General features: G+C 52.0%; 2 protein-coding genes across 12 annotated transcripts in view; both read left to right on the forward strand.

The window, feature by feature from the left end:
- LOC127463330 (uncharacterized) overlaps positions 1-15,180 on the forward strand; it is a 114,925-nt gene extending 99,745 nt beyond the window's left edge. For 5 of the 11 annotated variants that reach the window (XR_007900784.1, XR_007900780.1, XR_007900781.1 and 2 more), the window contains 4 exons: positions 12,866-12,967; positions 13,425-13,821; positions 13,926-14,027; positions 14,857-15,180. The gene's annotated coding sequence lies outside the window, so the exon portion shown is untranslated. Of the gene's footprint in view, positions 1-10,657; positions 11,591-12,104; positions 12,144-12,687; positions 12,762-12,865; positions 12,968-13,424; positions 13,822-13,925; positions 14,028-14,856 lie in introns of those variants that run through there. The other 6 variants (XR_007900782.1, XR_007900787.1, XR_007900790.1 and 3 more) reach the window with 5 other exon arrangements.
- LOC127463329 (uncharacterized) lies at positions 28-27,956 on the forward strand. The gene is made up of 9 exons (XM_051772627.1): positions 28-975; positions 1,073-1,204; positions 4,541-4,652; positions 4,973-5,102; positions 18,614-18,728; positions 23,095-23,226; positions 23,764-23,875; positions 24,196-24,325; positions 26,796-27,956. The coding sequence occupies exons 2-9, from the start codon at positions 1,141-1,143 to the stop codon at positions 26,799-26,801; spliced, it is 801 nt and encodes a 266-aa protein (XP_051628587.1). The 5' UTR covers positions 28-975; positions 1,073-1,140; the 3' UTR covers positions 26,802-27,956.
- The last annotated feature ends 6 nt before the right edge of the window (positions 27,957-27,962 follow it).

Raw genomic sequence — 27,962 nt, forward strand, 5'->3', positions numbered from 1 at the left:
AGGTCCCCCTGCATTTTGGGACCAAATTGGCCCCTGGAGGGACAGTGCTGTTGGTGCCCCCCGGGTTGGGGCACCCCGAGGACTCCAGCGCGCACCGAAAGGATTATTCGGGGAGATCCTCGGGGTGCCCGGCCCTGGGGAGCTCAAAGCAAGGTCCCTGCCATGGATTCAGGCATTGCTGAGAGTATCCCAGGGGTCCCTGTCCCTGCTAGACATGGAGCTCTCTAATGGGCTGTAATTGGGTTCTAAAAGTGGTGCTCCAAGTGCCAAACAAGTGTGGGATTGGGATTAAGAAATGAGCAGTGAGGGTGCAATTGGCTGTTTTCTCTGGAATGTGACTGTGAGAGCTGCAGGAGTGCCAGGTGTGTGTTCCAGTCCCCAGCATTTGGTTTGCACATGTCCTGCTCAGACACAAGTACAATTTCCTCAGTCCTGAACACAGCAGAATGAGAATTATGGACTGGCAGTGTTAAGGTGATTGGTGTGACAGGGGTCAAACTGGGAAAACATTGGGGAATTCCTCAGTTTGTGTTTTTGCAAAACTCACCCAAACCTCTGCTAGGAAGTGATGGGCTGGAAAAGTTGAGGCAGAAATGGAATTGAAAACTGGGGCTCTTGACACTGTAATTGCTGTAACTAAATGTGTCCAAGCAGCAGCTCTTGTTGTGCAGGGAATAACTCCTGTCAGCAGCAAGGCCCCCACTGAAGTGGCAGCTGCAGTTGTTCCTGTGGTGTGGGCCAGTGGAGCTGCAGGAGAGTGGAAGAGGGCAGAACCTGTAGGTATTACCCCTGATGTGGGATCTCTCCAGGTAAGGCCAAACCAGTATCCTTTAAAATCAGAATGCCAGCTTGGATTGGTTGCAGGAACAGCTGAATTTGCTCCTCCTGGTTTGCTTGTAGAAGGTGAATGCCAGAATCTGCCAAGAAAACCAATGGCCAAGGGGATTGATTAGTGCAGGACCTGAGAGAACCCCTGTAAGTGACAACCTGGAGGAGTTTCCAGTATTGGATTTAAAAGATGGCCTTTGCATCTCCTTGAGCAAGGAAAGCCAAGAAAGCTTTGCTTTTGCAGGAGAAAACGGGGCAAGCAGGCAGGAAGAAGAGAAGCCCCGTGACTCCTCCCTGAGCCCCAGACAGCCCATGAACTGCCTTGCTGGGAATGGTGGGACGGGCTGGACTCTGCATTGCTCCCTCGGGATGTGTGGTAAGACTGTTATGGCAACTTTTCCAACAGCCTGAAAGCATTTGCTGCCTTGGCTAGATGGTGCAAGGGCAGCCTTTAAGCAGCTGAAGCATTCCCTGAGGAGAGCTCTGGGTCTGCCAGATGTGTCAGAACTGTTGGAAGCATCTTTGGTGGGGAGGGCAAACAAAGGCCAAGGTGTGCAGTGACCCCCCTGAGAAGGGACTTTGAGTTAATGGCATCCCTAATGGTGAACTTTGTGGGCTGTTCCCCCTGTAGGGCAGGTGATAGTCCCAGCTCCAGGGATGTGAAGAACAGTTGAAAAAGAGCCACGAAAGCTGGAAATCCTCCTGGAGGCTCTTGGCAAAGAGAGTTTGCTGAGTTCCCCCTGACAGAAGGACAGTGATAGCTTTTGAGTGCTGGTAGATCCTTTTGATAACCTTGAGTGTATCCTTGTTGCCCCAGTAGGCCTTGTCCACCTCCCCATCTTCCAGGAGATCTACATATTAAAGTTTCAAATGCTCTCCCTAACCCTTTGTTGGCTTGAGGCTCTCCCCTCAGGAACTGCAGGAACTCCTGGTGCCGCCTGGGCCGATGGATTGGACGCCCCAGCCCCTCCGTTCCTGCCCAGCCACTGGGGCCGTGTCCAGTGGTGGCACTGCCAGCCCTGCAGGTGAAGTGGGAAGGGCCTTTGCAGGTCTTGTGGGTCACATTTATAGCAGGTAAAGTTGCAGTAAAAGGACCTGGGGTCTGTTATTCTTGAGTTCAGAAAGCTCCTTTTGATTGGTGAGCAGGACAAAGTGGATCCTTAAGAGTTCCCATCCGTGTTTGTGTCTCAGCCTGTGTTAGGATTCAGGGCTGTAGCTGTTGTTGTCACTGAGCAGTCAAACTGTGCTTTAAATAATGAGACCCTGGCTTGATGGCCCAGTGTTAAGAAAAAGGGGGAATGATGTCTGAGTGTTGAGATGTAACAAGGGCTAATCCTTTTTGCAGTGGGATGGAGCCTGGAAAGTGCACAGAGCTGAGCCCAGGGATTGAAAGGGACCAAGCAAGGGAGGTGAAGAAAGAAGGAAGAAGGGAAGTGAGGCAGCAGGCAAGCAGCACCAAGTTGCTGTGTAAGCAGGTGAGTTGTGTTGAGGTTCCTCAGGCAGGCACTGAGGACTTGGAGGGCTCCAGACAGAGCAGACCTGGGAAGGCCGTCGGTGAAGCCCCTTGGAAACCTTCTAAGGGTAGGTGTGTATGGTAATAAGTGTTGGGAAATGTCCTGAATGTGGAACAGGAATGCAGGGAAGGAAAATGAGCCCTCCTGTCATGCTGACCCCTCCCATCAGCTGCAGTGGAGACACCTGTGTGTGCCCTTTGGGAGCGGATTGCCAGGGCACCTGGAGGGCTGGGATCATGGCAGGGTGTTGTAAGCAAGGAATGCCTGGCTTCTAAACCTCACCAGCTGAGTTTTAGAGGCTCCTTTGAAGAGCTGATTTCAGGCAGGCAAATTGCCCCCCAGGAGGGACTCTGTGCCTGCTCTCCCGTGGCTCCAAGGGATCTCTGGCCCTTCACGCCGGCACCGAGATTTTCTCGGGAAGGGCCTCAGATCCCCGGACCAGTCTGGGACACAGGCAAGGTCCCCCTGCATTTTGGGACCAAATTGGCCCCTGGAGGGACAGTGCTGTTGGTGCCCCCCGGGTTGGGGCACCCCGAGGACTCCAGCGCGCACCGAAAGGATTATTCGGGGAGATCCTCGGGGTGCCCGGCCCTGGGGAGCTCAAAGCAAGGTCCCTGCCATGGATTCAGGCATTGCTGAGAGTATCCCAGGGGTCCTTGTCCCTGCTAGACATGGAGCTCTCTAATGGGCTGTAATTGGGTTCTAAAAGTGGTGCTCCAAGTGCCAAACAAGTGTGGGATTGGGATTAAGAAATGAGCAGTGAGGGTGCAATTGGCTGTTTTCTCTGGAATGTGACTGTGAGAGCTGCAGGAGTGCCAGGTGTGTGTTCCAGTCCCCAGCATTTGGTTTGCACATGTCCTGCTCAGACACAAGTACAATTTCCTCAGTCCTGAACACAGCAGAATGAGAATTATGGACTGGCAGTGTTAAGGTGATTGGTGTGACAGGGGTCAAACTGGGAAAACATTGGGGAATTCCTCAGTTTGTGTTTTTGCAAAACTCACCCAAACCTCTGCTAGGAAGTGATGGGCTGGAAAAGTTGAGGCAGAAATGGAATTGAAAACTGGGGCTCTTGACACTGTAATTGCTGTAACTAAATGTGTCCAAGCAGCAGCTCTTGTTGTGCAGGGAATAACTCCTGTCAGCAGCAAGGCCCCCACTGAAGTGGCAGCTGCAGTTGTTCCTGTGGTGTGGGCCAGTGGAGCTGCAGGAGAGTGGAAGAGGGCAGAACCTGTAGGTATTACCCCTGATGTGGGATCTCTCCAGGTAAGGCCAAACCAGTATCCTTTAAAATCAGAATGCCAGCTTGGATTGGTTGCAGGAACAGCTGAATTTGCTCCTCCTGGTTTGCTTGTAGAAGGTGAATGCCAGAATCTGCCAAGAAAACCAATGGCCAAGGGGATTGATTAGTGCAGGACCTGAGAGAACCCCTGTAAGTGACAACCTGGAGGAGTTTCCAGTATTGGATTTAAAAGATGGCCTTTGCATCTCCTTGAGCAAGGAAAGCCAAGAAAGCTTTGCTTTTGCAGGAGAAAACGGGGCAAGCAGGCAGGAAGAAGAGAAGCCCCGTGACTCCTCCCTGAGCCCCAGACAGCCCATGAACTGCCTTGCTGGGAATGGTGGGACGGGCTGGACTCTGCATTGCTCCCTCGGGATGTGTGGTAAGACTGTTATGGCAACTTTTCCAACAGCCTGAAAGCATTTGCTGCCTTGGCTAGATGGTGCAAGGGCAGCCTTTAAGCAGCTGAAGCATTCCCTGAGGAGAGCTCTGGGTCTGCCAGATGTGTCAGAACTGTTGGAAGCATCTTTGGTGGGGAGGGCAAACAAAGGCCAAGGTGTGCAGTGACCCCCCTGAGAAGGGACTTTGAGTTAATGGCATCCCTAATGGTGAACTTTGTGGGCTGTTCCCCCTGTAGGGCAGGTGATAGTCCCAGCTCCAGGGATGTGAAGAACAGTTGAAAAAGAGCCACGAAAGCTGGAAATCCTCCTGGAGGCTCTTGGCAAAGAGAGTTTGCTGAGTTCCCCCTGACAGAAGGACAGTGATAGCTTTTGAGTGCTGGTAGATCCTTTTGATAACCTTGAGTGTATCCTTGTTGCCCCAGTAGGCCTTGTCCACCTCCCCATCTTCCAGGAGATCTACATATTAAAGTTTCAAATGCTCTCCCTAACCCTTTGTTGGCTTGAGGCTCTCCCCTCAGGAACTGCAGGAACTCCTGGTGCCGCCTGGGCCGATGGATTGGACGCCCCAGCCCCTCCGTTCCTGCCCAGCCACTGGGGCCGTGTCCAGTGGTGGCACTGCCAGCCCTGCAGGTGAAGTGGGAAGGGCCTTTGCAGGTCTTGTGGGTCACATTTATAGCAGGTAAAGTTGCAGTAAAAGGACCTGGGGTCTGTTATTCTTGAGTTCAGAAAGCTCCTTTTGATTGGTGAGCAGGACAAAGTGGATCCTTAAGAGTTCCCATCCGTGTTTGTGTCTCAGCCTGTGTTAGGATTCAGGGCTGTAGCTGTTGTTGTCACTGAGCAGTCAAACTGTGCTTTAAATAATGAGACCCTGGCTTGATGGCCCAGTGTTAAGAAAAAGGGGGAATGATGTCTGAGTGTTGAGATGTAACAAGGGCTAATCCTTTTTGCAGTGGGATGGAGCCTGGAAAGTGCACAGAGCTGAGCCCAGGGATTGAAAGGGACCAAGCAAGGGAGGTGAAGAAAGAAGGAAGAAGGGAAGTGAGGCAGCAGGCAAGCAGCACCAAGTTGCTGTGTAAGCAGGTGAGTTGTGTTGAGGTTCCTCAGGCAGGCACTGAGGACTTGGAGGGCTCCAGACAGAGCAGACCTGGGAAGGCCGTCGGTGAAGCCCCTTGGAAACCTTCTAAGGGTAGGTGTGTATGGTAATAAGTGTTGGGAAATGTCCTGAATGTGGAACAGGAATGCAGGGAAGGAAAATGAGCCCTCCTGTCATGCTGACCCCTCCCATCAGCTGCAGTGGAGACACCTGTGTGTGCCCTTTGGGAGCGGATTGCCAGGGCACCTGGAGGGCTGGGATCATGGCAGGGTGTTGTAAGCAAGGAATGCCTGGCTTCTAAACCTCACCAGCTGAGTTTTAGAGGCTCCTTTGAAGAGCTGATTTCAGGCAGGCAAATTGCCCCCCAGGAGGGACTCTGTGCCTGCTCTCCCGTGGCTCCAAGGGATCTCTGGCCCTTCACGCCGGCACCGAGATTTTCTCGGGAAGGGCCTCAGATCCCCGGACCAGTCTGGGACACAGGCAAGGTCCCCCTGCATTTTGGGACCAAATTGGCCCCTGGAGGGACAGTGCTGTTGGTGCCCCCCGGGTTGGGGCACCCCGAGGACTCCAGCGCGCACCGAAAGGATTATTCGGGGAGATCCTCGGGGTGCCCGGCCCTGGGGAGCTCAAAGCAAGGTCCCTGCCATGGATTCAGGCATTGCTGAGAGTATCCCAGGGGTCCCTGTCCCTGCTAGACATGGAGCTCTCTAATGGGCTGTAATTGGGTTCTAAAAGTGGTGCTCCAAGTGCCAAACAAGTGTGGGATTGGGATTAAGAAATGAGCAGTGAGGGTGCAATTGGCTGTTTTCTCTGGAATGTGACTGTGAGAGCTGCAGGAGTGCCAGGTGTGTGTTCCAGTCCCCAGCATTTGGTTTGCACATGTCCTGCTCAGACACAGGTCCAACTTACTCAGTCCTTAACCCAAGAGAGGGAGAATGAAGGACTGGCAGTGTTAAGGTGATTGGTGTGACAGGGGTCAAACTGGGAAAACACTGGGGAATTCCTGAGTCTCTCTATTTGCCAAACTCACCCAAACCTGTGCTAGGAAGAGATGGACTGGGGTCTCTGATCTCCTGGGCAGTTGTTTTGCATGATCTGGCAGCCTCTGGGATTAGACTGGCCTGGGCAGACAGGGAGCAGTTTGTCCTGTGGAGCTGGGCTGGGTTTGTTGAGGATGCCTTGGGAGGCAGGGCTGGAGAGGCTCCTCTGTTGGCTGTAGTGGTGGAAGGTTGTAGCAGCAGGGCTGGAGCCTTCGCCCTCCTGCTCCCCCCGTGAGCCCCGACGGGCCCGTGCCCTTGGCAATGGAGGGCCCCCCATTGCTGAGTCAGCGGTTCCGGGGGCCAGGAGGGATGGGATCAGGATGCCGAGCTCCGCCCAGGGCCAGGGCTGCCAGTGTTCAACCATGGAGGGAACTGAAAGCACAGGGAGATGGAGGCCAAGCTGCAGCACAGGGATGGGTGAGAAAAGACCCTGGTCCTCAGGTGGAGCTTTGAATTCCCTGGAAAAATGGATCCTGTCAGATGGATCAGGCCCTTGTGGGTGCTGGAGCAGAGGCCTCTGTCATTTATGGTCACCCTGAAAGGTTGCAAGGACAGCAAGTTCTGACTGCAGGATGAGGTGGCAAACAAAGTGAAGTGGTCCAGAGAAAAGCTGAGGCTAAAATTGGTCCTGTGCCAGAGCAGCCTCGTGCAGTGCTTGTTGCTGTCCCTGAGTGTCCCATTGCAGTGGATATTTCCAAGGGTGCCTTGTGCTGGGGAGCACTGGGGCAGTTCCCTTTCCCTGGGCAGGGCAGGCAGGGCACGTTTCCCCCCTCGAGGGTGGCTCCACAGTCCCCCCCTGTGCCCTGGGAGCGTGGCAGAACACCTGGACCCACTGTCCTTGTCAGAGAGGGCACAAGGGATGGTTGGATGGGTGAGGGAATGGCTCAGGGAGTACAAGCACCATTACAATGAGTAGGGCAGCACCTGGAAAGGAAGGGGGGAGTTAATCCAGACAAAATCCAAGCACCTGCCCAACCTGTGATATTTTTAGGAACTCGGTGGTGCTGTGGTCCCCAGGAAGTATTGCCCAGGACTAGGCAGGAGACTTCAGGCTCTGTCACCCCCAGAGCAAGTGTCCAGGGGCAGGCAGTGGGGAGGCAGCTCTGTTGTTGAGGATGGGATTATTTTCTCTGCTTTATTTTGTCTCCAGAGATGTTCTTCCCGTTAATCCAAACTGACTCCATCTCCTAACTCTCTGAAGAGGTTTTCTGCTTTTTGTGGGAGGGTAAGGTTTGGGTTCTAACTATAGAAGAGCCAACAAAATAAAGGCTTCGTGGCAAACAAATGGTGTCTCCCAAACTCTTTGTACTTCAAATAGATGCCTTTATTCTTAGTTTTTTCTTATTGGTATTCTCAAGGTACTTAATACCCTGTCTACAGTTATTTATTTTGGCTTCTCTTTTTTATTGTTGTTACAGAGTTGATGTGACTGACTTCTTTTTGAAATGCAGCAGTGCTCTCAAGGATATTTCCTCCCCACTCCTGGGCTTGTGCAGGGCTGTTGAGTCCGTGTGTGCCACTGTTCTTGTCCCAGGGGGACCGAGTGACATTTGGAACCAAACCTGGGGACTTGAACTCTAGGAATGTTTCTGTGTCTTTGAATTTTAAATTGCACATGAAGCAGAAATATGTTTGTGTTTTCCAGGTTATATTGTCATGAAAATAGAAATGCATCATTGGATCTTACTCCTCTGAGGGCAAACCACCAGACTGATCATTTCTTAGTCCATCAGACCCAGTGCCAGGAACTCAGAGGGGTGTTTGTGTGCAAATGTGCTGAGTGGTGGTGGCCCCCGTGAGACTGTGACCAGCTGGAAATGTGTGTGTGTGTGTGTGTGTGTGCAGAGCTGGGCTGGATCCCTTGGGATTTGGCTCCCAGATCCCCCCCAGCCTTCAGGAAAACCAGAGGCCACCGAACCCTGAGGGAAGGGAGTCCCATTTGCAGAAGGGTTTTTAGATTGGGGAAAAGCTCTCCAGCACAAAGCCTGTGTTCCAAACACCTTCAGGCCAAAGTCAAGGAGCACAGACCCTGGAGTCATCAAGTTATGAAGTTTGGTTCAAATCATTTCCTAATAAGTCAGTTTTAATGAAGTGTTAAAAGGAGAACTTAAATAAGGGTAATTTCTGATGGAGAATAATGGGAAGAAGTGGTTTAAGTTCCCTAAACATGTTTTATATCAGTCCATGGTTATTTAATTGAGCATTGTTTGGAATTTTTCTTTTTGCATTCGTTCCTGGTGTGCTTTTCTCTATCTAAGGGATGTTTGGAGGTCTTTTTGATTGCTTGAAGGTTTTTAATGTCAGTGCTGGATTGGGGTGGACAGTCATTATAACATGATTTAGAGTTCGATGCATTTTATTCTGTGTGCCTTGTTTGATGTCTCGTGTTCAGCGAGTGACTGGTCAGAGTTTGGCCCAAGCCTTTGTTTTTCAGGTGAAAAACCCGAAGGGGGAATTGTAGTTGCAGCTTTGCCCTTGAGCTGCAGCTGGAGCCTGGCCAAAGAACAAGGCAAAGCTCCCTGGGGAAGGAAGGGGGAGCCAGAGAAGAAAAGCAGCTGCAGCCAGAAAGGTGGGTTTGGGTGGGAGAAGAGGGGCTGTGACCCAGCAAGGGGCTCTGGAGGGCTCTGGGGTCCCTATAATGGCTCTGGGGTCTCTATAGGGGCTCTGGGGTCTCTATAGGGGCTCTGGGGTCTCTATAGGGGCTCTGGAGGGCTCTGGGGTCCCTATAATGGCTCTGGTGTCTCTATAGGGGCTCTGGGGTCTCTATAGGGGCTCTGGGGTGTCTATAGGGGCTCTGGAGGGCTCTGGGGTCCCTATAATGGCTCTGGGGTCTCTGTAGGGACTCTGGGGTTTCTATCGTGGCTCTGGGGTCTCTGTAGGGGCTCTGGGGTCTCTGTAGGGGCTCTGGGGTCCCTATAATGGCTCTGGGGTCCCTATAATGGCTCTGGGGTCTCTGTAGGGGCTCTGGGGTCTCTATAATGGCTCTGGGGTCCCTGTAATGGCTCTGGGGTCCCTGTAATGGCTCTGGGGTCCCTCTCCTGGCTCGGGGTCCCTCTCCTGGCTTGGGGTCCCTCTCCCTGCCGGCACAGGAGCTGCTGCCGCCCCAGCAAGAGGCAGAGGAGTCGCTGCCCAGAAGCAAGAACTCACTGAGAGCTGAACTGGGGCCGTGTGGGCAGGGCCAGAGGGGAGCAAAGGAAGGGATTTGTTGCTAAGAAAAGAAATAAAGTTTGGGTCATTTGTTGGGGAGATTTGTGTCAGTTTCTGATCATTTTTGGGGTTATTTTTTGTGAGTTTCTGGTCATTTTTGGGGAGATTTGGGTCAGTTTCTGGTCATTTTTTGGGATGATTTGGGTGAGTTTTGGGTTTATTTTTGTGGTAATTTTGGGTCAGTTTCTGATCATTTTTTGGGGTGATTGGGCTGACTTTTGGGTCATTTTTTTGGGGAGATTTGGGTGAGTCTTGGTATCAGTGTTTTGGGATTTTGGGGTCAGTTTCTGGTCATATTTGGGGCTGATTTTGTATCATTTTGGGTCAGTTTGGGGGGGGGTTTTGCATTTTTAGGTCAGGTTTTGGGCCAATTTGGAGTTAGTTTTTGAGGTGATTTGGGCTAGTTTTGTGTCAGTTCTGGATCAATTTTTGGAGTGAATTGGATCAGTTTTTGTGTCACTTTTTGGGGAGATTTGGGTGAGTTCTGGGTCATTTTTGGGGAGATTTGAATCAGTTTCTGGTAGTTTTTTGGGGAGACTTGGGTGAGTTCTGGGTCTCTCCTGATTGTAATTCCTTCAGGCTCCTCTCCTGATTTTAATTTTTTTCGTCTCCTCTCCTCATTTTAAGATTTTCAGGCTCCTCTCCTGATTTTAATTTTTTTCAGGCTCCTCTCCTGATTTTAATTTTTTCAGTCCCCTCTCCTGATTTTATTTTTTTCAGGCTCCTCTCCTGATTTTAATTTTTTCAGGATCCTCTCCAGGTTTTTATTTTTTCAGGCTCCCCTTGTGATTTTAATTTTTTTAGTCCCCTCTCCTGATTTTAATTTTTTCAGGCTCCTCTCCTGATTTTAATTTTTTTAGGCTCCTCTCCTGATTTTTATTGTATTAGTCCCGTGTCCTGATTTTAATTTTTTCAGGCTCCTCTCCTGTTTTTAATTTTTTTAGGTTCTTCTCCTGATTGTAATTTTTTTAGGCTCTTCTCTTGATTTTAATTCTCTTAGGTTCTTCTCCTGATTTTAATTCTCTTGGGCTCTCCTCCTGATTTTTATATTTTTAGACTCTTCTCCTGATTTTCATTTTTTTTAGGCTCTTCCCCTGATTTTCATTTTTTTTTTAGGCTCTTCTCCTGATTTTAATTCTCTTAGGAGAAGAGCCTAGAGAATTAAAACCAGGAGAAGAGCCTAATTACACAAGTAAATTTTCAAACCACCAGCAATTACAAGCCAATTATCCGATTTCCCAAAAGAACTACACGAACAAATACGGTTATAAAAGAAAAAAAAAAATGCCATAAGTAAAAAATCGCATAGCAACACTGCCCCCTGGTGACAGAGAAAAGGAATTGCACATATATTTGAGATGAAATACTGCCACCTGCTGACGGAAAACAGGAACTGCATTGAAAAAATTTTGAACAGCGCATGCGCAGTCGTTGGCAAAACGCCGGCGATCACGTGGTAAGTAAGGGCAGGCAGGAGAGGGACCGGCGACGCATGCGCAGTGGCTCTCGTGCCGGTGCAGCGCTCCCTGCTCGAGTTAAGGGCCGGTTCCGGCGGCAGGGCGGGACTCGCGGTCTCCCGTCTGTCCCGGGGTGTGCGGGGGGGGAATAACGTGAAGATTTCTTGGGGTGAAAGCGCAGAAATTAGCGAGGAGGGACGCTAATTTGGGTAAACTCGGTCACCGGAAGTAGTGAGCGACCGGAAGTCTTTCAAGGCCCCGGCCCGGAAGTCCGCCAAGCCCATAGTAAAGATGGCGCCGCCAGGACCGGAACGACCACACTAAAGATGGCGGCCCCGGCCCGGAAGTTCGCCAAGCCCACAGTAAAGATGGCGCCGCCAGGACCGGAACGACCACACTAAAGATGGCGGCGAGAGGCCTCCGCCGCGACCCGGACCCCCACCCCGCGCCCGCAGCGCCGTCTCGCCGCGCTGCTTCCCGCTGCGGGGACAGGGCGGGGCGCTCGGCGGCGCCGGGCGCGGGCGGCAGGTTCGTGGGCGGCGGCAGGCACCGGCGCCGGCAGCCCCCGTCTCGGGGCTGCGGCGCGCGAGGACCGCATGGCGCGCACGTCGTTCCGCCCTCTCGCCCCGCTCCGCTCCCGCTCCCGCCCCTGCCCCCGCTTCTGCCCCGCTCGCTCCCGCCGTGCCCTGGAGATGCTATCGGGGCTGCGCCGCCGCCTTCCCCCGCCGGAAGCGACCCACGGCGGCAGATTCGACGGAGATCGGCCCCGGGGTAAGCTGGGCGCGTCCAAAGGCGCCGCGGGTCTCGCCAAGGAGGGGAGGGGGGGGGGGGGGAGGCGCGCGGCTGCAGTGCCGCTCCCGGCCGTGTCCGCCAGGCGGCGACTGTGAGGCAGGGCCCGGCGCTCGGCGGCGCTCTTGCAAGCGACGCCCCTGGCAAAGCGGCGCTGCTTGGGCACTGCCGGCCTTCCCCCGGAGTGCCCGGGCTGGCCCAGCACCTGGCCGAACCTCTTAGGGAAAAGGCAAGGAACAACTGCGCTTGTTCTGCCCTTTCTTTAGCCCGGGACTGGAACACAGACAAAATCAAGGGGCTCTTGGACCTGTGCAGGCTCCGAGCAGTTTTCAGCCTTCCTTAGCAGGGCATTCTCACCCTCCGAAAAGCTGAAAGGCTTTAACAGCTGGACACGCGCCTGCAGCTGTGCAGATTAATGTAGTTTCTTTTAGGAAATGAAGGGGAAGTTTTCCTGTTGGGAGCCTAAATACCGAGTCTACTCTGCTTTTTCAATCAGGTGACGAAGCTTATGGAAGAAAAGACCAAAGGCCTCGAGGTGAGTACATTCTACCGAGTTCTGCTTTTCTGGCATCGGTTTGGGAAAATCACGTGAAATTCTAAAAAGCTTCTCTCCGTGTTTTCTAGTTGTTTTTTCAGCCTTGCTCTAAGTTTCATGTAGAAAAGGGCATAGAATTATTAGAACAGACAAACTAGACTTCCTCGGGAGAGATGGAAGAAAAGTCTGCTGATTCCAGTTCTGCTTTTCTTGTCTTCCCTTCGACTGTCATTTTCTCTCCCCTGCTGTTCAAATAGGCAGCAGTTAATTGCTCTGCTGAAGAGTTTGCTGTCCTAAGTGTCTGTCAAATTGATGCCTTCAACTCAAGACAGCACCTGCTCCTTAGTTACAAAAAGTTCCTCACAGGAAATTTTCAGGCGTGCCCATAAATCTCCTCGCTGTTTGTTTGGGAGAACAGGCTTTTCTCGTCTGTAACAGAACAGTCGTGTCATCTGCTATGGAATGCTGGTGGCAATCTAGTCAGAAGAGGACCCCGTGTTTCACTAATTTTCCCTTTTTGTTGTTGGGGGTGACTTCTTCCCAGGCATGTTATTCTTGACCCCCCGGGGCAAACGGAGGTGTCAGCGTCAGGAGCCATCCTAACTGAGGCCCTGGGAGGTCAGTGCTTTTTGTGTGACTGGACGGTGAAGCTGTCTGTGGGAATGACCTGGCTATGGCTCAGTGTAGTCCTAATTAAGGTGTCTTTTACTCCGTGTTCCCAGGCTGCCTCTTTCCCTTCGGTCGCCGTGGGTGTGCCGGACGCCTCTGGCAGGACTGACCCTGTGGCTTTTATGTCCAACGTGCTGTGCTGTGTGTGCCTGCAGGTAAGAAAAGCTGGGAGTGCAGTCCCTCTGCTTTGGTTGCTGTGTCTCTTTGGGAGTGATTTTGGAGGGGAATGCCAGAGCGATTTGGTTTGAAGGGGACCTTCAAAGGCCAGCCTGTCTTGCGTGGGCAGGGACACCTTCCACTGTCCCCGGTTGCTGCGAGTCCCGTCCAGCCTGGCCTGGAACACTTGCAGGGATGGGGCAGGCTCAGCTTCCCTGTGCAGTGTGCTCTGATATCTCTCCACTGGCATCCTGAAAAATTTTGTCAGCACGTTTTGTGTGACAATGGTAAGCGGGACCTGGGTGAAAATTGGGGTTCTCTGAGGTGCAGAGGGAAAGAATTCTCCTTTGAAGTCCAATGTAATTCAGTTTTGCACGAGTCTTGTCTGACTTATGTTTGAATTGCTTTCTATTCTAGGCAGTTCTTTTAAATTAAACTTTTGTGTCTCCCCCCCAGTATCTTGTACAAGACAAAGCTACCTTTCCTCGTGGGAACGGACTGGCCGGGCTTTGGCAATCTGGCCCCTCGAAAGACTAAGTGACCTCTTCCAACAGGGGAAGACTTTCTGGCAAGCGGTGCCAGGAAGAACTGGAGTTTCTGGAGAATAAAAGCTGGAAGCGTGCCCCTGAAAATCCCCAGCCCTGGGTGGTCAGTGGTCTGACTTGCACGGACCGGTGGCCTTGGCCAGGAGCGGTCCTGCGGGAAGCGCCTTTGCCCAGGCTGTAATTTTAATTTCCCTTGGATGCTTGGCAAAGCCCCTCTGGGTGAGCCCCAGTGCCTGGCAGGAGCAGAGCGGGCTTCCAGGGAGGTATTCACCTGGTCAGCGTCAGGAACCATCCTACCTGAGGCCTCGGTGAGTGCTTTTTGGACGACTGGACGGTGAAGCTGTCTGTGGGAATGACCTGGCTATGGCTCAGTGTAGTCCTAATTAAGGTGTCTTTTACTCCGTGTTCCCAGGCTGCCTCTTTCCCTTCGGTCGCCGTGGGTGTGCCGGACGCCTCTGGCAGGACTGACCCTGTGGCTTTTATGTCCAACGTGCTGTGCTGTGTGTGCCTGCAGGTAAGAAAAGCTGGGAGTGCAGTCCCTCTGCTTTGGTTGCTGTGTCTCTTTGGGAGTGATTTTGGAGGGGAATCCCAGAGCGATTTGGTTTGAAGGGGACCTTCAAAGGCCAGCCTGTCTTCCGTGGGCAGGGACACCTCCCACTGTCCCCGGTTGCTGCGAGTCCCGTCCAGCCTGGCCTGGAACACTTGCAGGGATGGGGCAGGCTCAGCTTCCCTGTGCAGTGTGCTCTAATAGCTCTCCACTGGCATCGTGAAAAATGTTGTCAGCGTGTTTTGTTGGACGACGGTAAGCAGGACCTGGGTGAAAAGGACATTCTCTGAGGTGCTGGGAGAAGGAGGACTCGTGCGGGCACCTCCAGAGACAGCGGGAACGGGAGCGTGCTGCGGAGGAGGGAAATTCCAGGGGGTGGGTGCCGAGAAATTTGTCCTTCCCTCGCCCTGTGCTCTGCACTTAGCAGTGGGTCAAGTGCAGAAGTTTCCTGGGGACCCTGGGAAATGATGCCGGGTCTGCCAAGAAAAGTGGGGCCAAAGGAGCAGGACCTGGGTCTACCAGCGTGGGAGAAACAAGGGACGGGTCATCCTCTGCCTCCAGGAGGGAGGGCAGCAGGAAAGACCACGGACTAAAGCACTGAAGTGCCGTTCCCCAGGGAGCCCCTGCCCAGACCTGAACTTGCTTCTGCACTTGCTGTCCCTTTCCCAGCGGAGCCGAAGCGTCGGGTGCCGCTGCCGGGGGGATGGAGCTGCCAAGGACAAGCTGGGAGGGTGTTTGCGAGGGAAGGGGGTAGAAGGAGCTCTTGATGTGCTTTTTTTACTTCTTCATCCCACAGAATTGCCACGAGAGGAAATACTTCAGAGGGGCTTCCCTCCAGATAAGGCCTGAAGATGCCAGGAGGTTTCAGCCGGGAGGAAAGGAGCTGTGGAAGAAAAGCAGCCTAAAAACAGCCAGTGGGGATCATCAGGTTTTCCAGCCAAGAAGAACAAGGAGAGAGATGAGGGAATCGGGTTCCAATTCCTAATGCTTTGGTGGGTGCAGGAATGATTTCTGTGTGTTTTCCAGTCCCTTTGGATTCCTGGGATGATTTTAAAATGATGGCTTTAGCAATCAACTAAATCGCAGATGTTGTTTTTGAGAGGAAATGATGCCAAAGAAATGCAGAGTTTTGGGTCAGTTTTGGGGATGATTTGGGTCAGTTTTTGGGGTCAGTTTGGGGTCATTGTTTGGGGTGATTTGGGTCAGCTTTTGGGATGATTGGGGTCAGGTTTTGGGGTCAGTTTTGGGTCAGCTTTTGGGGTGATTTGGGTCGGTTTTGGGTCAATTTTTGGGGAGCACTGGGTGTTACTGGGGGTTGTTGAGGAGCACTGGGTGTTACTGGGGTGTACTGGGGAGCACTGGGTGTTACTGAGGGTTGTTGGGGAGCACTGGGTGTTACTGGGGAGCACTGGGAGAGAAAATGAAAAATAAAGAGAATAAAAAATAAACGAAGTAAAGAAGGAAATATAAAAAAGAAAATTTAAAAAAAAGGCAAAAAAACTAAAAAGGAAATAAAATGAAAATGAAATAAAAGAGAGAAAAAAAAAAAAGAAACCCCTTCTTGGGCACCCCGTTTCCTCTCCTCCCCCCCCCCCGAACCGTAAATTGCGGGGTCATCACCCCTAAAATGTGAGAAGGGGACCCCGAAATGTGGGTGAGGGAACCCCAGGGAGCCGGAAAAGTGGAGGGGGAGCCGCAGTAAGAAAGCGAAGCCGGGCGGTCGGGCGGCGGGGTGGGGGGGGGAAGCGCATGCGCAGTCGTTGGCAAGACGCCGGCGATCACGTGGTAAGTAAGGGCAGGCAGGAGAGGGACCGGCGACGCATGCGCAGTGGCTCTCGTGCCGGTGCAGCGCTCCCTGCTCGAGTTAAGGGCCGGTTCCGGCGACAGGGCGGGACTCGCGGCCTCCCGTCTGTCCCGGGGTGTGTGTGGGGGGAATAACGTGAATTTCTCCTGATTTTAATTCTCTTGGGCTCTTGTCCTCATTTTAATTTTTTGAAGGCTCTTGTCCTGATTTTAATTTTTTGAAGGCTCTTGTCCTGATTTTAATTTTTTGAAGGCTCTTGTCCTGATTTTAATTTTTTGAAGGCTCTTCTCCTAAATTTAATTTTTTTAAGGCTCTTGTCCTGATTTTAATTCTCTTGGTTCAAACCATTTCCTAATAAGTCAGTTTTAATGAAGTGTTAAAAGGAGAACTTAAATAAGGGTAATTTCTGATGGAGAATAATGGGAAGAAGTGGTTTAAGTTCCCTAAACATGTTTTATATCAGTCCATGGTTATTTAATTGAGCATTGTTTGGAATTTTTCTTTTTGCATTCGTTCCTGGTGTGCTTTTCTCTATCTAAGGGATGTTTGGAGGTCTTTTTGATTGCTTGAAGGTTTTTAATGTCAGTGCTGGATTGGGGTGGACAGTCATTATAACATGATTTAGAGTTCGATGCATTTTATTCTGTGTGCCTTGTTTGATGTCTCGTGTTCAGCGAGTGACTGGTCAGAGTTTGGCCCAAGCCTTTGTTTTTCAGGTGAAAAACCCGAAGGGGGAATTGTAGTTGCAGCTTTGCCCTTGAGCTGCAGCTGGAGCCTGGCCAAAGAACAAGGCAAAGCTCCCTGGGGAAGGAAGGGGGAGCCAGAGAAGAAAAGCAGCTGCAGCCAGAAAGGTGGGTTTGGGCGGGAGAAGAGGGGCTGTGACCCAGCAAGGGGCTCTGGAGGGCTCTGGGGTCTCTGTAGGGGCTCTGGGGTCTCTATAGGGGCTCTGGGGTCTCTGTAGGGGCTCTGGGGTCCCTGTAATGGCTCTGTGGTCCCTATAGGGGCTCTGGGGTCTCTATAGGGGCTCGGGGGTCTCTATAATGGCTCTGGGGTCTCTGTAGGGGCTCTGGGGTCCCTCTCCTGGCTCGGGGTCCCTCTCCTGGCTCGGGGTCCCTCTCCCTGCTGGCACAGGAGCTGCTGCCGCCCCAGCAAGAGGCAGAGGAGTCGCTGCCCAGAAGCAAGAACTCACTGAGAGCTGAACTGGGGCTGTGTGGGCAGGGCCAGAGGGGAGCAAAGGAAGGGATTTGTTGCTAAGAAAAGAAATAAAGTTTGGGTCATTTGTTGGGGAGATTTGTGTCAGTTTCTGATCATTTTTGGGGGTGATTGGGCTGACCTGGGTCATTTTTTGGGGAGATTTGGCTGAGTCTTGGTGTCAGGGTTTTGGGGTCAGTTTCTGGTCATATCTGGGGCTGATTTTGTATCATTTTGGGTCAGTTTTGGGGGGGGGGGTTTGCATTTTTAGGTCAGGTTTTGGGCCAATTTGGAGTTAGTTTTTGAGGTGATTTGGGCCAGTTTTGGGTCAGTTCTGGATCAATTTTTGGGGTGAATTGGATCAGTTTTTGTGTCTTTTTTGGGGAAATTTGAATCAGTTTCTGGTAGTTTTTTGGGGAGACTTGGGTGAGTTCTGGGTCTCTCCTGATTTTAATTTTTACAGGCTCCCCTCCTGATTTTAATTTTTTCAGGCTCCCCTCCTGATTTTAATTTTTTCAGGCTCCCCTCCTGATTTTAATTTTTTCAGGCTCCCCTCCTGATTTTAATTTTTTCAGGATCCCCTCCTGTTTTTAATTTTTTTAAGCTCCTCTCCTGATTTTTATTGTATTAGTCCCCTGTCCTGATTTTAATTTTTTCAGGCTCTTCTCCTGTTTTTAATTTTTTTAGGCTCCTCTTCTGATTGTAATTCTTTTAGGCTCGTCTCCTGATTTTTAGATTTTTAGTCTCCTCTCCTGATTTTTATTCTCCCACCCGCCCTTCCCCGGCCCCAGCAGCGCTGTCAGTTGTTGTCACTGAGGAGTCAAACTATGCTTTAAATAATGAGACCCTGGCCTGATGGCCCAGTGTCAAGGCAAGAGGTGGAATGCTCTCTGAGTGTTGAGATGTAACAAGGGCTAATCCTTTTTGCAGTGGGATGGAGCCTGGAAAGTGCACAGAGCTGAGCCCAGGGATTGAAAGGGACCAAGCAAGGGAGGTGAAGAAAGAAGGAAGAAGGGAAGTGAGGCAGCAGGCAAGCAGCACCAAGTTGCTGTGTAAGCAGGTGAGTTGTGTTGAGGTTCCTCAGGCAGGCACTGAGGACTTGGAGGGCTCCAGACAGAGCAGACCTGGGAAGGCCCTCGGTGAAGCCCCTCAGAAACCTGAAGCCCCTGGGCCTTTTGGGGCGCCTGAGCTATTGCAGCCCTGGGGATGGCTTTGGTTTCCTTCTCTCCTCAGAGTAAAACTCTGTGGGGGAGTCTGTGATCTCCCTGATTTTTGTGTCATAACTGAAACTTGGAAGGAAGTTGACCTTGTGTAGTTTCCCAACTGACTTGGCCGGGTTGAACCAGCAGTGCCAGATTGTTGTAGTGTGCAGGGTGTGTTGTTTGTGTCTGAGCAGTTTGGGGTTGATTTGCCAAGGGAGGCCGTGGAATGTTATGGTGTTTTTGTCCCAATATTTGGAGGCAGTGCCCTGGATGAGTTGATTTCTGCCTCACTCCCTGATATCTGAGTTAGGAGATGTACCAAGAACTGGTAGTTTTTGCAGTGGGATGTTCCCTAGAAAGTGCATGGAGCTGAGCCAAGGAACTTAAAGGGACTGAGCAAGCAAAGTCAAGAAAGAATGAAGAAGGGAACTGAGGCAGCAGCCAAGCAGCACCAAGCTCCTCTACAACCAGGTGAGTTGTCTTGAAGTTGATAAGGTGGTCACTGAGAACTTTGGGGTCTGCAGGCACAGGTGACCACCAGAGACCCCCGATGGAGCCCCTCAGAGAACTTATAAGGGTTTGTGTAGATGGGAACAGGTGTTGGGAGTGTCCTGAATGTGCAACAGGAATGCAGGGAAGGAAAATGAGCCCTCCTGTCATGCTGACCCCTCCCATCAGCTGCAGTGGAGACACCTGTGTGTGCCCTTTGGGAGCGGATTGCCAGGACCCCCGTGGAGCTGGGATCATGGCAGGGTGTTGTAAGCAAGGAATGCCTGGCTTCTAAAAGTCACCAGCTGAGTCTTTGAGGCTCCTTTGATGAGCTGATTTCAGGCAGGCAAATTGCCCCCCAGGAGGGACTCTGTGCCTGCTCTCCCGTGGCTCCAAGGGATCTCTGGCCCTTCACGCCGGCACCGAGATTTTCTCGGGAAGGGCCTCAGATCCCCGGACCAGTCTGGGACACAGGCAAGATCCCCCTGCATTTTAGGACCAAATTGGCCCCTGGAGGGACAGTGCTGTTGGTGCCCCCCGGGTTGGGGCACCCCGAGGACTCCAGCGCGCACCGAAAGGATTATTCGGGGAGATCCTCGGGGTGCCCGGCCCTGGGGAGCTCAAAGCAAGGTCCCTGCCATGGATTCAGGCATTGCTGAGAGTATCCCAGGGGTCCCTGTCCCTGCTAGACATGGAGCTCTCTAATGGGCTGTAATTGGGTTCTAAAAGTGGTGCTCCAAGTGCCAAACAAGTGTGGGATTGGGATTAAGAAATGAGCAGTGAGGGTGCAATTGGCTGTTTTCTCTGGAATGTGACTGTGAGAGCTGCAGGAGTGCCAGGTGTGTGTTCCAGTCCCCAGCATTTGGTTTGCACATGTCCTGCTCAGACACAAGTACAATTTCCTCAGTCCTGAACACAGCAGAATGAGAATTATGGACTGGCAGTGTTAAGGTGATTGGTGTGACAGGGGTCAAACTGGGAAAACATTGGGGAATTCCTCAGTTTGTGTTTTTGCAAAACTCACCCAAACCTCTGCTAGGAAGTGATGGGCTGGAAAAGTTGAGGCAGAAATGGAATTGAAAACTGGGGCTCTTGACACTGTAATTGCTGTAACTAAATGTGTCCAAGCAGCAGCTCTTGTTGTGCAGGGAATAACTCCTGTCAGCAGCAAGGCCCCCACTGAAGTGGCAGCTGCAGTTGTTCCTGTGGTGTGGGCCAGTGGAGCTGCAGGAGAGTGGAAGAGGGCAGAACCTGTAGGTATTACCCCTGATGTGGGATCTCTCCAGGTAAGGCCAAACCAGTATCCTTTAAAATCAGAATGCCAGCTTGGATTGGTTGCAGGAACAGCTGAATTTGCTCCTCCTGGTTTGCTTGTAGAAGGTGAATGCCAGAATCTGCCAAGAAAACCAATGGCCAAGGGGATTGATTAGTGCAGGACCTGAGAGAACCCCTGTAAGTGACAACCTGGAGGAGTTTCCAGTATTGGATTTAAAAGATGGCCTTTGCATCTCCTTGAGCAAGGAAAGCCAAGAAAGCTTTGCTTTTGCAGGAGAAAACGGGGCAAGCAGGCAGGAAGAAGAGAAGCCCCGTGACTCCTCCCTGAGCCCCAGACAGCCCATGAACTGCCTTGCTGGGAATGGTGGGACGGGCTGGACTCTGCATTGCTCCCTCGGGATGTGTGGTAAGACTGTTATGGCAACTTTTCCAACAGCCTGAAAGCATTTGCTGCCTTGGCTAGATGGTGCAAGGGCAGCCTTTAAGCAGCTGAAGCATTCCCTGAGGAGAGCTCTGGGTCTGCCAGATGTGTCAGAACTGTTGGAAGCATCTTTGGTGGGGAGGGCAAACAAAGGCCAAGGTGTGCAGTGACCCCCCTGAGAAGGGACTTTGAGTTAATGGCATCCCTAATGGTGAACTTTGTGGGCTGTTCCCCCTGTAGGGCAGGTGATAGTCCCAGCTCCAGGGATGTGAAGAACAGTTGAAAAAGAGCCACGAAAGCTGGAAATCCTCCTGGAGGCTCTTGGCAAAGAGAGTTTGCTGAGTTCCCCCTGACAGAAGGACAGTGATAGCTTTTGAGTGCTGGTAGATCCTTTTGATAACCTTGAGTGTATCCTTGTTGCCCCAGTAGGCCTTGTCCACCTCCCCATCTTCCAGGAGATCTACATATTAAAGTTTCAAATGCTCTCCCTAACCCTTTGTTGGCTTGAGGCTCTCCCCTCAGGAACTGCAGGAACTCCTGGTGCCGCCTGGGCCGATGGATTGGACGCCCCAGCCCCTCCGTTCCTGCCCAGCCACTGGGGCCGTGTCCAGTGGTGGCACTGCCAGCCCTGCAGGTGAAGTGGGAAGGGCCTTTGCAGGTCTTGTGGGTCACATTTATAGCAGGTAAAGTTGCAGTAAAAGGACCTGGGGTCTGTTATTCTTGAGTTCAGAAAGCTCCTTTTGATTGGTGAGCAGGACAAAGTGGATCCTTAAGAGTTCCCATCCGTGTTTGTGTCTCAGCCTGTGTTAGGATTCAGGGCTGTAGCTGTTGTTGTCACTGAGCAGTCAAACTGTGCTTTAAATAATGAGACCCTGGCTTGATGGCCCAGTGTTAAGAAAAAGGGGGAATGATGTCTGAGTGTTGAGATGTAACAAGGGCTAATCCTTTTTGCAGTGGGATGGAGCCTGGAAAGTGCACAGAGCTGAGCCCAGGGATTGAAAGGGACCAAGCAAGGGAGGTGAAGAAAGAAGGAAGAAGGGAAGTGAGGCAGCAGGCAAGCAGCACCAAGTTGCTGTGTAAGCAGGTGAGTTGTGTTGAGGTTCCTCAGGCAGGCACTGAGGACTTGGAGGGCTCCAGACAGAGCAGACCTGGGAAGGCCGTCGGTGAAGCCCCTTGGAAACCTTCTAAGGGTAGGTGTGTATGGTAATAAGTGTTGGGAAATGTCCTGAATGTGGAACAGGAATGCAGGGAAGGAAAATGAGCCCTCCTGTCATGCTGACCCCTCCCATCAGCTGCAGTGGAGACACCTGTGTGTGCCCTTTGGGAGCGGATTGCCAGGGCACCTGGAGGGCTGGGATCATGGCAGGGTGTTGTAAGCAAGGAATGCCTGGCTTCTAAACCTCACCAGCTGAGTTTTAGAGGCTCCTTTGAAGAGCTGATTTCAGGCAGGCAAATTGCCCCCCAGGAGGGACTCTGTGCCTGCTCTCCCGTGACTCCAAGGGATCTCTGGCCCTTCACGCCGGCACCGAGATTTTCTCGGGAAGGGCCTCAGATCCCCGGACCAGTCTGGGACACAGGCAAGGTCCCCCTGCATTTTGGGACCAAATTGGCCCCTGGAGGGACAGTGCTGTTGGTGCCCCCCGGGTTGGGGCACCCCGAGGACTCCAGCGCGCACCGAAAGGATTATTCGGGGAGATCCTCGGGGTGCCCGGCCCTGGGGAGCTCAAAGCAAGGTCCCTGCCATGGATTCAGGCATTGCTGAGAGTATCCCAGGAGTCCCTGTCCCTGCTAGACAGGGAGCTCTCTAATGGGCTGTAATTGGGTTCTAAAAGTGGTGCTCCAAGTGCCAAACAAGTGTGGGATTGGGATTAAGAAATGAGCAGTGAGGGTGCAATTGGCTGTTTTCTCTGGAATGTGACTGTGAGAGCTGCAGGAGTGCCAGGTGTGTGTTCCAGTCCCCAGCATTTGGTTTGCACATGTCCTGCTCAGACACAAGTACAATTTCCTCAGTCCTGAACACAGCAGAATGAGAATTATGGACTGGCAGTGTTAAGGTGATTGGTGTGACAGGGGTCAAACTGGGAAAACATTGGGGAATTCCTCAGTTTGTGTTTTTGCAAAACTCACCCAAACCTCTGCTAGGAAGTGATGGGCTGGAAAAGTTGAGGCAGAAATGGAATTGAAAACTGGGGCTCTTGACACTGTAATTGCTGTAACTAAATGTGTCCAAGCAGCAGCTCTTGTTGTGCAGGGAATAACTCCTGTCAGCAGCAAGGCCCCCACTGAAGTGGCAGCTGCAGTTGTTCCTGTGGTGTGGGCCAGTGGAGCTGCAGGAGAGTGGAAGAGGGCAGAACCTGTAGGTATTACCCCTGATGTGGGATCTCTCCAGGTAAGGCCAAACCAGTATCCTTTAAAATCAGAATGCCAGCTTGGATTGGTTGCAGGAACAGCTGAATTTGCTCCTCCTGGTTTGCTTGTAGAAGGTGAATGCCAGAATCTGCCAAGAAAACCAATGGCCAAGGGGATTGATTAGTGCAGGACCTGAGAGAACCCCTGTAAGTGACAACCTGGAGGAGTTTCCAGTATTGGATTTAAAAGATGGCCTTTGCATCTCCTTGAGCAAGGAAAGCCAAGAAAGCTTTGCTTTTGCAGGAGAAAACGGGGCAAGCAGGCAGGAAGAAGAGAAGCCCCGTGACTCCTCCCTGAGCCCCAGACAGCCCATGAACTGCCTTGCTGGGAATGGTGGGACGGGCTGGACTCTGCATTGCTCCCTCGGGATGTGTGGTAAGACTGTTATGGCAACTTTTCCAACAGCCTGAAAGCATTTGCTGCCTTGGCTAGATGGTGCAAGGGCAGCCTTTAAGCAGCTGAAGCATTCCCTGAGGAGAGCTCTGGGTCTGCCAGATGTGTCAGAACTGTTGGAAGCATCTTTGGTGGGGAGGGCAAACAAAGGCCAAGGTGTGCAGTGACCCCCCTGAGAAGGGACTTTGAGTTAATGGCATCCCTAATGGTGAACTTTGTGGGCTGTTCCCCCTGTAGGGCAGGTGATAGTCCCAGCTCCAGGGATGTGAAGAACAGTTGAAAAAGAGCCACGAAAGCTGGAAATCCTCCTGGAGGCTCTTGGCAAAGAGAGTTTGCTGAGTTCCCCCTGACAGAAGGACAGTGATAGCTTTTGAGTGCTGGTAGATCCTTTTGATAACCTTGAGTGTATCCTTGTTGCCCCAGTAGGCCTTGTCCACCTCCCCATCTTCCAGGAGATCTACATATTAAAGTTTCAAATGCTCTCCCTAACCCTTTGTTGGCTTGAGGCTCTCCCCTCAGGAACTGCAGGAACTCCTGGTGCCGCCTGGGCCGATGGATTGGACGCCCCAGCCCCTCCGTTCCTGCCCAGCCACTGGGGCCGTGTCCAGTGGTGGCACTGCCAGCCCTGCAGGTGAAGTGGGAAGGGCCTTTGCAGGTCTTGTGGGTCACATTTATAGCAGGTAAAGTTGCAGTAAAAGGACCTGGGGTCTGTTATTCTTGAGTTCAGAAAGCTCCTTTTGATTGGTGAGCAGGACAAAGTGGATCCTTAAGAGTTCCCATCCGTGTTTGTGTCTCAGCCTGTGTTAGGATTCAGGGCTGTAGCTGTTGTTGTCACTGAGCAGTCAAACTGTGCTTTAAATAATGAGACCCTGGCTTGATGGCCCAGTGTTAAGAAAAAGGGGGAATGATGTCTGAGTGTTGAGATGTAACAAGGGCTAATCCTTTTTGCAGTGGGATGGAGCCTGGAAAGTGCACAGAGCTGAGCCCAGGGATTGAAAGGGACCAAGCAAGGGAGGTGAAGAAAGAAGGAAGAAGGGAAGTGAGGCAGCAGGCAAGCAGCACCAAGTTGCTGTGTAAGCAGGTGAGTTGTGTTGAGGTTCCTCAGGCAGGCACTGAGGACTTGGAGGGCTCCAGACAGAGCAGACCTGGGAAGGCCGTCGGTGAAGCCCCTTGGAAACCTTCTAAGGGTAGGTGTGTATGGTAATAAGTGTTGGGAAATGTCCTGAATGTGGAACAGGAATGCAGGGAAGGAAAATGAGCCCTCCTGTCATGCTGACCCCTCCCATCAGCTGCAGTGGAGACACCTGTGTGTGCCCTTTGGGAGCGGATTGCCAGGGCACCTGGAGGGCTGGGATCATGGCAGGGTGTTGTAAGCAAGGAATGCCTGGCTTCTAAACCTCACCAGCTGAGTTTTAGAGGCTCCTTTGAAGAGCTGATTTCAGGCAGGCAAATTGCCCCCCAGGAGGGACTCTGTGCCTGCTCTCCCGTGACTCCAAGGGATCTCTGGCCCTTCACGCCGGCACCGAGATTTTCTCGGGAAGGGCCTCAGATCCCCGGACCAGTCTGGGACACAGGCAAGGTCCCCCTGCATTTTGGGACCAAATTGGCCCCTGGAGGGACAGTGCTGTTGGTGCCCCCCGGGTTGGGGCACCCCGAGGACTCCAGCGCGCACCGAAAGGATTATTCGGGGAGATCCTCGGGGTGCCCGGCCCTGGGGAGCTCAAAGCAAGGTCCCTGCCATGGATTCAGGCATTGCTGAGAGTATCCCAGGGGTCCCTGTCCCTGCTAGACATGGAGCTCTCTAATGGGCTGTAATTGGGTTCTAAAAGTGGTGCTCCAAGTGCCAAACAAGTGTGGGATTGGGATTAAGAAATGAGCAGTGAGGGTGCAATTGGCTGTTTTCTCTGGAATGTGACTGTGAGAGCTGCAGGAGTGCCAGGTGTGTGTTCCAGTCCCCAGCATTTGGTTTGCACATGTCCTGCTCAGACACATGTCCAACTTGCTCAGTCCTTAACCCAAGAGAGGGAGAATTATGGACTGGCACTGTTAAGGTGATTGGTGTGACAGGGGTCAAACTGGGAAAACACTGGGGAATTCCTCAGTTGGTCTGTTTGCCAAACTAACCCAAACCTGTGCTAGGAAGAGATGGACTGGGGTCTCTGATCTCCTGGGCAGTTGTTTTGCATGATCTGGCAGCCTCTGGGATTAGACTGGCCTGGGCAGACAGGGAGCAGTTTGTCCTGTGGAGCTGGGCTGGGTTTGTTGAGGATGCCTTGGGAGGCAGGGCTGGAGAGGCTCCTCTGTTGGCTGTAGTGGTGGAAGGTTGTAGCAGCAGGGCTGGAGCCTTCGCCCTCCTGCTCCCCCTGTGAGCCCCGACGGGCCCGTGCCCTTGGCAATGGAGGGCCCCCCATTGCTGAGTCAGCGGTTCCGGGGGCCAGGAGGGATGGGATCAGGATGCCGAGCTCCGCCCAGGGCCAGGGCTGCCAGTGTTCAACCATGGAGGGAACTGAAAGCACAGGGAGATGGAGGCCAAGCTGCAGCACAGGGATGGGTGAGAAAAGACCCTGGTCCTCAGGTGGAGCTTTGAATTCCCTGGAAAAATGGATCCTGTCAGATGGATCAGGCCCTTGTGGGTGCTGGAGCAGAGGCCTCTGTCATTTATGGTCACCCTGAAAGGTTGCAAGGACAGCAAGTTCTGACTGCAGGATGAGGTGGCAAACAAAGTGAAGTGGTCCAGAGAAAAGCTGAGGCTAAAATTGGTCCTGTGCCAGAGCAGCCTCGTGCAGTGCTTGTTGCTGTCCCTGAGTGTCCCATTGCAGTGGATATTTCCAAGGGTGCCTTGTGCTGGGGAACACTGGGGCAGTTCCCTTTCCCTGGGCAGGGCAGGCAGGGCACGTTTCCCCCCTCGAGGGTGGCTCCACAGTCCCCCCCCTGTGCCCTGGGAGCGTGGCAGAACACCTGGACCCACTGTCCTTGTCAGAGAAGGCACAAGGGATGGTTGGATGGGGGAGGGAATGGCTCAGGGAGTACAAGCACCATTACAATGAGTAGGGCAGCACCTGGAAAGGAAAGGGGGAGTTAATCCAGACAAAATCCAAGCACCTGCCCAACCTGTGATATTTTTAGGAACTCGGTGGTGCTGTGGTCCCCAGGAAGTATTGCCCAGGACTAGGCAGGAGACTTCAGGCTCTGTCACCCCCAGAGCAAGTGTCCAGGGGCAGGCAGTGGGGAGGCAGCTCTGTTGTTGAGGATGGGGTTATTTTCTCTGCTTTATTTTGTCTCCAGAGATGTTCTTCCCGTTAATCCAAACTGACTCCATCTCCTAACTCTCTGAAGAGGTTTTCTGCTTTTTGTGGGAGGGTAAGGTTTGGGTTCTAACTATAGAAGAGCCAACAAAATAAAGGCTTCGTGGCAAACAAATGGTGTCTCCCAAACTCTTTGTACTTCAAATAGATGCCTTTATTCTTAGTTTTTTCTTATTGGTATTCTCAAGGTACTTAATACCCTGTCTACAGTTATTTATTTTGGCTTCTCTTTTTTATTGGTTACAGAGTTGATGTGACTGACTTCTTTTTGAAATGCAGCAGTGCTCTCAAGGATATTTCCCCCCCACTCCTGGGCTTGTGCAGGGCTGTTGAGTCCGTGTGTGCCACTGTTCTTGTCCCAGGGGGACCGAGTGACATTTGGAACCAAACCTGGGGACTTGAACTCTAGGAATGTTTCTGTGTCTTTGAATTTTAAATTGCACATGAAGCAGAAATATGTTTGTGTTTTCCAGGTTATATTGTCATGAAAATAGAAATGCATCATTGGATCTTACTCCTCTGAGGGCAAACCACCAGACTGATCATTTCTTAGTCCATCAAGCCCAGTGCCAGGAACTCAGAGGGGTGTTTGTGTGCAACTGTGCTGAGTGGTGGTGGCCCCCGTGAGACTGTGACCAGCTGGAAATGTGTGTGTGTGTGTGCAGAGCTGGGCTGGATCCCTTGGGATTTGGCTCCCAGATCCCCCCCAGCCTTCAGGAAAACCAGAGGCCACCGAACCCTGAGGGAAGGGAGTCCCATTTGCAGAAGGGTTTTTAGATTGGGGAAAAGCTCTCCAGAACAAAGCCTGTGTTCCAAACCTCTTCAGGCCAAAGTCAAGGAGCACAAACCCTGGAATCATCAAGTTATGAAGTTTGGTTCAAACCATTTCCTAATAAGTCAGTTTTAATGAAGTGTTAAAAGGAGAACTTAAATAAGGGTAATTTCTGATGGAGAATAATGGGAAGAAGTGGTTTAAGTTAACTAAACATGTTTTATATCAGTCCATGGTTATTTAATTGAGCATTGTTTGGAATTTTTCTTTTTGCATTCGTTCCTGGTGTGCTTTTCTCTATCTAAGGGATGTTTGGAGGTCTTTTTGATTGCTTGAAGGTTTTTAATGTCAGTGCTGGATTGGGGTGGACAGTCATTGTAACATGATTTAGAGTTCGATGCATTTTATTCTGTGTGCCCTGTTTGATGTCTCGTGTTCAGCGAGTGACTGGTCAGAGTTTGGCCCAAGCCTTTGTTTTTCAGGTGAAAAACCCGAAGGGGGAATTGTAGTTGCAGCTTTGCCCTTGAGCTGCAGCTGGAGCCTGGCCAAAGAACAAGGCAAAGCTCCCTGGGGAAGGAAGGGGGAGCCAGAGAAGAAAAGCAGCTGCAGCCAGAAAGGTGGGTTTGGGCGGGAGAAGAGGG

The sequence above is a fragment of the Manacus candei genome, unplaced genomic scaffold (genome assembly GCF_025592945.1).
Source record: "Manacus candei isolate 608988 ecotype Guabito, Panama unplaced genomic scaffold, ASM2559294v1 h1tg000154l, whole genome shotgun sequence".
In the NCBI taxonomy this organism is placed as follows: Eukaryota; Metazoa; Chordata; class Aves; order Passeriformes; family Pipridae; genus Manacus; species Manacus candei.

Bases quoted from the DNA above. Each gene is read 5' to 3' on its own strand.
- LOC127463329 (XM_051772627.1), top strand. From the start codon at position 1,141: ATGAACTGCCTTGCTGGGAATGGTGGGACGGGCTGGACTCTGCATTGC. The intron at 4,653-4,972 runs GTGAAGTGGGAA...TCCTTTTTGCAG, and splicing joins TGGCACTGCCAGCCCTGCAG to TGGGATGGAGCCTGGAAAGT. The intron at 18,729-23,094 runs GTGAGTTGTCTT...TTGCTTTTGCAG, and splicing joins CCAAGCTCCTCTACAACCAG to GAGAAAACGGGGCAAGCAGG.